Source organism: Lonchura striata, chromosome 10, assembly GCF_046129695.1.
Source record: "Lonchura striata isolate bLonStr1 chromosome 10, bLonStr1.mat, whole genome shotgun sequence".
Lineage (NCBI taxonomy): Eukaryota > Metazoa > Chordata > Aves > Passeriformes > Estrildidae > Lonchura > Lonchura striata.
This window is the reverse complement of record NC_134612.1, coordinates 9553193-9563851: the sequence shown is the minus strand read 5'-3', so window position 1 is coordinate 9563851 and position 10659 is coordinate 9553193. Positions and strand designations below refer to the sequence as shown.

General features: G+C 50.4%; 1 protein-coding gene across 1 annotated transcript; it reads left to right on the top strand.

The window, feature by feature from the left end:
- The first annotated feature begins 415 nt into the window (after positions 1-415).
- Positions 416-4950, top strand: FAM124B (family with sequence similarity 124 member B). The gene is made up of 3 exons (XM_021553703.2): positions 416-624; positions 1547-2853; positions 4387-4950. Exons 2-3 carry the CDS (start codon positions 2125-2127, stop codon positions 4948-4950), a joined length of 1293 nt encoding a protein of 430 aa, XP_021409378.2. The 5' UTR covers positions 416-624; positions 1547-2124.
- Positions 4951-10659: the final 5709 nt, after the last annotated feature.

Here is a 10659-nt window from a genome sequence, read left to right as displayed (position 1 = left end):
TCCACTTGCTCTGCAAGGTTTCACATCCCCAGTCCTCTGTCACCTTCACCACAGAGCTGCAGATACCCCCTGGATTTTCTCCAGCAGATTGGAGCAGGGCTGGGGCTGAGAGCTGCCCCAGCCAGCAGTGATGGCACTGCAAGAGGAAAGCCTCCCCGTGCTGCTGCTCACTGCCCTGAGAGGGAGCAGCGTGCAGGGACAGCACTGGGGGTCCTGCCACCAGCGAGGAGGGGCAGTGGGGCAGGCACTGGGCTGTGCTGCAGCAGCAGCCCCAGGATCTTCAGCTGGGGTGGGAACAGGGGACCCTGCTCATGGGAGCTGCTTCCAGCCACAAACCAAACCCTGATGAATTTGCTGAGTTCCAGGGTTTTCCTGTCCCGGCAAACTCCCTGTTCTTCACAGGCAGGAAGGCAGATGACTGCCTGCCCCTGCCCTGTAGCAAGGAGTTGATGAATCATTTCCTTTTCCATATTTTAGTGAAATTGTGTTGTTCAGAGCTCATCTAGAGCATTTTAATGCTTTGAGCACTTGCACTCTTCACTCTCTTCCTGCAATTGTCTGAAGGCTGGATTTTGTTTTTGCATGCTTCCCAACAGCAGTTGTTACTTGCTCAAAGTGTTGCAGGTAGGTGCAAAATAATTTTTTTTCTCATTTTCTAGACTTTTTTTTTTTCATTTTTATTGTACATAGGTGTCAGTGTATACTTTAAAGCATGAATGTGAGTTTCTACCAGTGAGAGAGATCTCCCTAAAGGAAACCAAGGCACTGCTGCTTATACCTTTAGACCTCGGAGATTTTACTTAGTTGAATATAAAGTTAGGGTCATATTAAAAAAATAGTTCAGAATTTTGAATAACAGACTTACTAATGCTGGGATTTCTTAACAGTGAACCACTGCTTTGTGTGCTTAGCTGTTTGAGAAGGAAGTTGGCATGTCAGCAGAGAGAAATGTGCTGCCCTTAATTAGATGGAGCTGGACACATCACCAGAGGCCCCAGTTTTGATTTACAAACTGGCTACAGTGGGGGCAGCTCTGTATAGGAAGTGGATTTGGCTTGACCTGTATTGTGCTGCTGCTGGGCTGGCAAATAGGGAGATGAAGGGACAGTGTGATTTATTGTCCACACTAGAAGAGACCTGGAAAGGAGTGTATTTTCAGCATTCCTATTGTAGCTTATGCAGTAAGCTAAGTATCAACATGTAAACCCAAGGAGCAAGAAAAAAAATCCTTGGACTTTGATTAAGGCTGCTGTTACATGAGTATCTCAGAAAAAAAAAAATATAAAGGAGAAAAAAGCAGCAAAGGGGACACTGAAAATGGGAAGCCTAGTATCCAGCTTCTATGGGTGATGTACAATAACCCAGGACCTGGTTTCCTGGCAGTTAGGCAGCAAGTTACATGTGTTGTGAAGGGTGTAATTACGAGTTAAGGTTTTTCCCAAAGCTCCTCTTTCCTGATTTATATCTGCCCTTATTGTTATCTGTTACATTCACATGGTTGGTCTTTTTTATTTTGTAATTTTGTTTTCCTTCCTTGTTTTCAAAGAATAGCTTATCTGTGTGCCCCAGCAGGGTGGGACTCACAGAGATCACAGGCTTTTTACAATGAGCCAAAGCCAGCCTGCTGACTACAAGGAAATTTGCTTAGGGTTTCGGCCACGAGTGCCACATGGGCTTTGCAAAAGGCAGTGATTGCACTGGTGGGACTCGGCTGGAGTCCGGAGCGGCCACTTCCACTGCCAGGAGACCGGTGAGCATCGCCTCACCCTGGAAAATCGCTGCTTGTGTTCCAGTGCTGTGCATCTCCGCGGTGCTTGTGCTGTGGCCGGCAGGAGCAGCGGGTGCAGTGCTGCTCCTGCACACTTGGGTCGCAGGTAGGCAGTGACCAGAGCCCCGGAGCCGGGAGTGAGCCTGGAGCCGAGCTCCGCTGGGATGTGAGCTGGGACCGCTCTCTGCACCTGCCCCCTCTGCACCTTCGCTGTGCTTCAGCTGGTTACTGCAAAGCCTGTAGGAGCCCGAGCTCGTTCTGTTCGAGGCTGCGAATACACCCTTGTGTTCCCGAGGCAAAGAGTAAAAGGAAGGCGCCAATTCGTCTGTTTTAATCTTTTGCCTGGAGTCTTTGCAATGGATGATGGAGCAGAGTCTCTGATGACTGTGCATCTGCTCACCCATTTGGGACAGTCATTTCCTCTGCAGCAGACTCTGGACCGGCTTTTGGACTGGCTGTGCCTGGACATTCGCCTTTTCTTGGTGTCTGAGCGAATTCCTCCCCTGAAGTACTACGAGAGATACCGCAAGAGGAGCTGCAGCTTTCCCGGAATATCCGTCCTGCTTTTTCTGCACGAGGACTTGGGAGAAGAACGGATTTTCCAGGTCCACGAGCAATTCCAGCGCCCTCCCTGGCGGTACCAGCGTGCCCAGTTTGCTAACGGGCAAAGCTCCCCCTATGCCCCATCCCACCAGGACTTCTACGGCCTGGATGAGCAGCTGCCCGTGTGGGGCATCCGCCGGGTGCGCTGCGGCCCCGAAATCCTGCGGGTCACCCTCTACTGCAGCTTTGAGAACTACGAGGATGCGGTGAGGCTCTACGAGATGATCCTCCAGAAGGAAGCCACCCTGCAGAAAAGCACTCTGTGTGTCTTCGTGCTGCACGCCACCCCACACGTGGCCGTGCAGCTGTGCCTGAAGCAGCTGCCCATGGGGGTGACGGCCGAGCCCCCCGACTCGTCAGCCCTGCAGTTCAAGGTGCAGGAAATCGGGCAGCTGGTGCCCCTCCTGCCCAACCCCTGCGTTCCCATCAGTAGCACCAGGTGGCAAACTCAGGACTATGAAGGGAATACAATTCTGCTCAAGGTATGTCTGTGGTGCTCTCAAGAGGAGGGTTTATCTACTTTTTTTCCAAGGAAAGTAGGTCTGGTTCAAAATGGAAATTATGATTTTGTTTGTTCATGTTTCTTTTGAATTTGTGAATGCAGTAATCGGTGTCTGCCAGTGCTGTGATGCTGTTGATAAATATAAGCACTGATCCTTGGAATGTTTTTATACAGTTAAATTAACGTCATTACTGTTTGCCTGAAATGCAGACTATTAATGATTTCATGATTTCTAGGGCACACTAGCTTAACATCTTCCCTCCTCTGCCTCAAAAAAAATGATTGCAGCAGCCTAATCTTTTTCTGATATGACATTGCTGCATAAATGTTTTTCAAAGCATATTTTTGGCATCCAAAACCAGAAGTTTTGTAAGTGTAATGTTGATGCAGCACTGCCTGCAATTGAGGTTGTGAGATCACAAGTGAGTTTGTAGTTGGGCAAAAGTGATAAAGAGCTGTGTCCTAGGAAATCTCTGCCTTGTCTGTTGAAGTGTGCAGTCCAGAGGTTATATGAATACAAAAAAAAAAAAAAAAAAAAAAAAGACAAAGTCTGTGGTGAGATCATATGTAGTGACAATTGCACATGTGAGTAGAATGGAAGCTTGGCGCAGTGTGCTTTCTTTCCATCCTAATAACCCCTCCCACCTCTGGTTATTATTTCTTGTAATTTAGATTTTTAATTTTTTGCTCTAGCTTTTTCCTCCCAGAAATCCTCTGTTAGAGGTAGACTTAATTACTTGGTTCAGCCTATTTGTATGCTGCTCTGAACACTAATCCTTGGGCAGCCCTTGCTGCCTCATTCAATATCAATTTATAAACTGGTTTTCACCCTCTTGCAGTGGTCAAGGCCCTAGGTATCTTAATGTAGTTTTGAAGCTGGTCCTACCTGCAGCAGGGGACTGGGCCAGTTGACCTCCAAAGGTCCCTTCCTAAATTAGTCTGTGGCTCTTCCTGCTGTAGAGACAAGGTCTTTGAGCTGACAGATGTACATGTATTCACTGGTAGGAAACTTAGAAGCTTTTTTGGGGATGTGACCATGCTGCACTGTGCTTCTCAAAAAGGAAGGTGTAATCCACTTGAACTTGAGGATGTATCTCGTGTCCAAGCTGCAGACAGCAGGCTGACAGTCAGAGCTTTATTCTGCAACTCTTCATCCCATACTGTAAATCTTTGTTTTGAGTACCTGCAATTTACGTCCCTGCCCTGACCTTCTGCCATATTGCAAACTAAATCCCAGGCTCTGCTCACAGACTCCACATGGAGTTGGCATTTCCCCCCGAAGCCCCTTGTGGTAACTGGCAGTGGCTCTCCTTTCCAAGTGTCTATCTAGGTTCCTCTGGAATGTATATGGATTTTTTTTGTATCCACAACCTGCTTTGGCAGGGATTTGCCCAGGTGTGCTGACTCAGGCTGCAGGCGACCCCAGCACAGCGGGGCTGGGCGCGAGTACCGAGTACCGTCATTAGTCAAGCTAGGAGTGTGTGATAACCGGGTTCTCTCCCATTTCCAACAGGTTCAAAGCAGCTCCAGGACCCTTGAAACAAACATCGGGCTTTGCCAGCAGCGTAACAAGGCAGGCAGTGGAAGAATCCCGCAGGACTGTATGCCAGCCCCCCGCCCTGTAAAACACGGCAATCCTGGGCGGGGAAGCCAGGCTGTCGGAGCTCCGAAGGGTAAACCGCAGCGTGACCCAGGTGAAGCGCCTGTCTCTGAGCAGGGCAGCAGTGACCTCCAGAGGCTCCTGCGCGCCCCGCCCGGTGCCGCGGCAGCCCGGCCGTGCTGGGAGGCGCCGTCGCTCCGCAGGCGGGCGGGCGGGGGGCTGCGGGCTCCTCTGCCGGAGAGCCGCGGGCCCCGGGCCGCCGACACCGACGTGGACACCGGGCTCGCCGTGGGGAGCGCCGGGAGCGGCCGCTGCCCGCCGGGCCGGTTCCCCGGGGCCCCGCGGAGCCGCCTCCTGCCGCGGGCCGCCCCGGGGCTGCGAGCCGGCAGCGGCGGAGCGGCGCACGGGGCTCCGGGCAGCGCCCCGCCAGCACCGCCGGGGACAGCGGGGCACGAGCAGCGCGAGTTCTTCATATGATGAAACCGAACGTGCCTGGTGGACTCGTCCTTGCCGAAGGACAGCGGAGCGCTTTTGGATGTGCCGGGACTGCTGCTGCTCAGCGTGTGCCTCTGCCGCTGTGACATCCCGCTAGGGGTCACTGAGGCAGACACTGAATTTCCATGGAGAGATGCTAAGGAGGCTACAGGAAAAATAACGCTATTTACAGAAAACTGTTGTGTTGGTTTGTTTTTTTTAACGCAGAATAGGTGAGGGGTATGTTGTGCAATGAATAGGAATAAGCCATGTGACGCCTACAGCTGTTCTAAGAAGCTAAAAAATAGACAGTGACATCTTCAGATGAGTTTTGAAGGTGCAGCTTGGCTGAGCTGCCCAAGCAGCTGGATGCCCCCAGCCGTGGGGACTCACCATCCCTTGCTAGCACTTACTGGAACAAGCTCCTGGCATGGTCACAGTGGGCCTGCTGATTTTCCTTTGTGTTCCTTCTTGCTTTCCCTGTTGTTGGTAATTAAATCTATCAATGTTGTCAATTTTATGCAATATTTGAAACATAAGAATATTCTATTACATATTTCTCAGGAGAAATACTTCTAGCAAGACCTTTTTCTCAACTCAGCACAGTACATGCAAAAACCACATACTTGAAAAAAGTGCCAGTAAAACCTGCCGCTGCCTATTCATGTGACACTTAAAATAAACACAGCAAGTGTGCTGTAATCCATAAAATTTTAATTGGCCGAAACCTTGGGCTGAACAAATTATTCGCCAAACCTATAACATCCCGTCCGTGTCTCCCTGTCCCTCTCCCATCCGTGTGTCCCTGTCCCCCTCGGGAGCAGCAGCGCAGGGGTCTCGGGGGCTGCGTGCAGGCGCAGCTGCGATCCGAGCTCGGGGTCTTGGTCGCTCTTCCAGCGTAGTCCCAGGGTCACTCTGCCCCTCTCCTCCTGCCCTGCGCAGCCCGAGCGGTCCCCAGGGTCCCTCGGGGTGGGTGATGCTGCTCCTATGGCTGCACTGCTCCACAGAAAGCCGGGAGCTGGCCAGAACCGGCCAGAACCAGCCCCAGCCAGGGGATCCATCTGCTCTCCTTTCCCCAGGCTTTGCCTTTCTGCAGATCTCCAAGCTCAGCCGTGATCCAGCATGTCTGAGCTACTTACGGAGCTTCAGTCCCTGTCCCCATCCTTCCAGCTATTGCGGCTTTTAATCCTCACTTTCATGAACATAAAATTAACCTGATAGATGAGGAAGCAGTAGAGGTATTAATAACAAAGAAAGCCCATTTCTTTCTCATTCATTAATTTTCTCTGACAATGAAGTAGTTAATTAAGGAGATCTGTTATGTAAGTGACAGGGGAAAATAGAGTTCTTAATGTGTTTTATTGTTTTGTGGCAGCCACAGTCACTGATGCTGTGCAATGTCATGTGCAGTGGTTACTGTGCATCTGCTGTGTGTAAGAATAGATACAGTACTGACAAGCTTGCTATAAAAATGTTTTGCTAAAAAATACTATGAATTCTCCCTTTTCATCAGTAGTTGAGCACTGAATGATTACTCTAGGACAGATGTGATGGAGCAGGGCAGGAATGAGGTGAGGAGTGGGACCTTTGCTTTGGCAGGGCAGAGCAGGAGCAGATACAGAGCGTTGCAGGTCGTGTCTGTCTCTCTGTGTGCCTCACTTGCAAAGTGAATTTTGAAGTCCAAAGGCCCTGAGGCTTTGCTTTTCTCTAATCAGGAACAGAAAACTTCTGTGGAAGCCAAAGTGAACCCAAAGGAGAGGTCCGGGCTGTGAGGGGGACACAGAGGGCCTGGGGTCTCCCTGTGGTACCCTGTATGTGTGGCACACATCCTTCTTTTCCCTCCCATCATTCCATGTAGGCTGGCAATCAGGAGAATTCTCTGCAGCCCCTTTTGCCCGTGGTGCTGCTGACCCTGCTCAGGGGAGGAAGGCCACTGCAGCCTGGAACTCCCTGCCTGTCCTTCCTGGCACCTCCTGCACACAAGCTCGGCTTTGCAGCAGCTGTTTGGGCCTCTGTGATGATGTAAGATCTTACTGCTGGATTTTGCTGAGTAAACCTCCAAATATTAGTCATGCCAGTCTGACAGACCAGCTGGGGTGGGACATGCAGGAGTGGAGCGCATAGGTGTTAGGGCAAGGGGCTAAGCTGGGATGGAGCTGCCCAGCCTGTGCACATTCCTATTGGAGCTCTGCTTTGTCCCCTTCTCAAGACAGTGTTTTCCTGCAAGGCTTGCCAGCACCTTTCTTTTGTCCTCAGGGAAGTGAAAACTCTTTTTTCCTTCAGTCTTCAGGAGTGTGAAGTAAGTGTGAAGGCACATCCCTGTCCCAGGGTGCTGCTTGCTCGTGGACAGCAGGGAACATGGGAGGAGATCTTGGCTGCAGAAGCTTCCTGAGGATGGGGTAGGATGCACAGGAATGGCCTGAGCACCCCTTGGGCCTCGGGAAGGAGCCTGGGGGATGATGTGTTTCCATCTGGCCACGTGCCTGCTGGCTGTATGCTGTCTCCCACCCTGCAGGGGCTCGCTGTGCTGGAGGTACTCTGCTGCTCTGTAACCCCTGTGGCCATGCACCATGGAGGGAAACCAAACATCAGAGAACAAAAATGCCTTTTGCAAGAGCTGCCTGCAAGAATGTTCCTCTGGGTGATTGTTTTGTTGGACCTCTTTTCTGCCACGGGCAGGTGTGCCTGCAGCCTGGGCTTCAGCAGCAAGCTGTGTCCTGGAACTGTGCCCTTCTCACTGTTAGCTGCTCCCCATCAACTTTATTTTCAGGAAAAGTTGCTCATTTGCAATGCAATATCCTAAATTGAACACCCCAAATACTTAGTACCTCACTGAAGTGTCAGAGATATTCCCCCCCCCCCCAAACCCTAACAGCAATAATACAGAATACAAAATACAGCAGATGTTACAGTAAGAGCTTCTTTCCTGTTCCCATGTATTCATCTTCTTTAGGTGCAGAGGATGCACCTGATCAACCTGTACTAAAAATTCAATTATCCTATTTTTTAAAGAGAAACAGGGATCACACCCGAGTTTGGGAGGGTATCTGGAATGAAAAGTCAGTGTGCCAGGAAACAGAATGGATCTGTTGTCCCAGGCACTGCCAGGAGGCAGTTTTATCTTCCATGGAATTTCTCAACCTCCCCTTTCAGCAGACTCCTCCTGACAGCACAACTGCATTGCAGTTTGCTGTGCTGTGTTTCTGATGTTTAATTCTCATTATTTGAGAGAGGTTTTGAGAGGTCTTCATCTCCCATAGAGCACTTGTATTAATATTCCAGTTCAGGATCTCAGTTCTGCTGCTGATTGCAGGCAGGGACAGATCCAATTCCTATTAGGGTGTATTTATATTCTTTAAGAGTCCCATAAGCTTTCTTCTCCCCTATCACCCTTCTTCAGGCACTGGCAGCCTGGCTGTGCTGGGAGGTGATTAGGTTTGTAAATTTGTTCCTGCAGACACTCAGTGACACTGTTCATTTTCTCATCTCCCTCGTGCAACTGAAATTGTGACAGCCTCACTTCTTTAATTGGGATCATCTCCAGCAGCATCTCTGCATCAGAAGAAGCCTCACAGGGTGCAGGCCCAGAGGCACGGAGCAGGCAGGAGCTGCTGGGGCTCTGAGCTGCCACAGCTGGTGGAGATTGATCCTGGCTTCCCAAAACTGGAAGAGGATGTGAAATACCCTGACAACTGAGTGGAGGTGAAAGATGCTTGCTCTGAAGTAACCTACTCCCTGCTGGCCTCACTGGGTTTCAGCACCTTGGTGGGAAGAAAGAGGAGAAAGTCCCTCCTTGTACTCCTGTCTTAGGTTTGGCTCACTGCTGCTCTCTTGGGAGCGGTGTGAGAGATGGAGGAATGATGAGGCATTCCCAGCCTCCCAGCCCTTCTAACAGTGTCCCTTGTGCCCTTGTGTCACTGTGCAGGGAGCTGCGATTGTCCTTGCTGGCTGTGGTGCTGCTTGCCCAGAGGCTACAGACACAGGAGGGCTGGCATCAGATTCCAGCTGGATCTGCCATGCTCATGGCCTTGACAGGAGTGCCTGGATTGGGAGCCCAGGCCATCAGTGCTCGTCCCTGATCCTTGCTCAGCTTCCCTCTCCTCCTGACAAGGAGTGACTGTGTGAGCAATTCACTCACAGGTGTTGGGCACACCCCTGAGCCATCCTGTCCCCTTGTTGCTCTTTGAACCTGAAGCTTCACCAGTGGATGATTGAAGTGGAAGTGTGGTTTGTGGCTTTGCTTTTGCTTCACCAGAATTGGCTTAAAATGCCCCAGGGATTCTCAATTAAAACAATAATAAAAAAAGAGATTATACTAAAGGAAACTCCCAGGATAACACAAAAAAAGCTGTGTGTGCAGTGAATACAAAGGGAATGTCTTTTGGCCATTCCAGTGGCTGGAAGTTTTATTTCCAGTCTGGCAGCAGAACTAAGCAAGCAGATCTTGGTTGTGTTCCTGTCCCTCCCTTATTTGTTGGCCATGTTAGATAGAAGCATCCTCTCAGGATGACCACATGTGCTGGGAACAGCACCACCAGCAGCTTCCTTGGGATGCAGTGGTCTGAAACCGGTAATGGTCACTGGGGTGGGTGCACATAACTGGGATCAATAAATGGGTGTTATGAAACCTAGTGCTTAGATGAAATGCAGCACTTCTTGGCACTGATATTCCACTGCCCTGGGGGCTTCCATGTCCACTGGGCATAGTGGTTGTTGTGTGGCCTCTGTGGCCTCCAGCCAGCTCTTCAAGCTGTTGCTGCACTCTCCAGAAGTGAGTAGTTGGAAGGTGACTGATCAGGTTGTTTCTGCCACCACCAGAAGTGTCTTGGTGGAGCAGATGTGCAGTGACACTGCCTGGGCTCCACTGAGGGTCCTACTGGGTCCCCACTGGCCTTGGTGGGGTGGTTTGGCCACCAGCTGGTTTCACTTGCAGGTTCAGTGGTTTCACACTGAGGAGGGCACTGGGCTCCCAGCTCTGCAGTCCAGCTCTCCAAAATCTACAACCCCAGCCTAAGACAATCTGCAAGGGTTTCCAGGCAGTCTGTGTGAGCTGGGACACCAGAGGAAAGGGTAGGATGAGAGCAGAGTTTCCCTGAGAATTTGACTGTGGTTTTCCCGTCTTGTTTTAATTTGGAGCTACTGGGCTTTGTGGAGAGAACAGCTGATTGCAGAAATGCCTCATGCTGATGTTTACCAGATATTCTTTTTAGATGGGAAAGTCATTCTGTGTCATGAGAAATTTCACAAGTGTTAGTTTTTTTCAGAAGTTGGAGTGAAACCAGGTTTCAGAAGGTTTAGATTTCTCACAAACTTGGAAGTCTGGCTACCCTGAGGTGCAGATCTCTGACTGACCCACTCAAGCTGCTCAGCCACCTCATCCTGCAGCACATGGCACAAAGTGTTAAAGCAGCTGAGACCAGACAAGTACCATGGGAGGCCAAACACTTTCTGGTAGGGAAGAGAAAATCTTTTACCTCTCATAGCTGCTTGGATTCAGCAATTGCCTCAGTGGAGACTTCTGTTTTTCAGTCTCATTGTTCAGCTCTGGTAATAACCACTGTTGTGTTTACAAGTTCTAAGTGATGACAGGCCAGAAGACTCCACAGCATTTAATTCTTCCTGTGTCAGTGTGCTGGCTTTGCCTGCCTTCATCAGCACCCAGGGCTTTCTGTGCCTTGCTCTGCTTGCCATGAAGCTGAGCTGTGAGCAAGC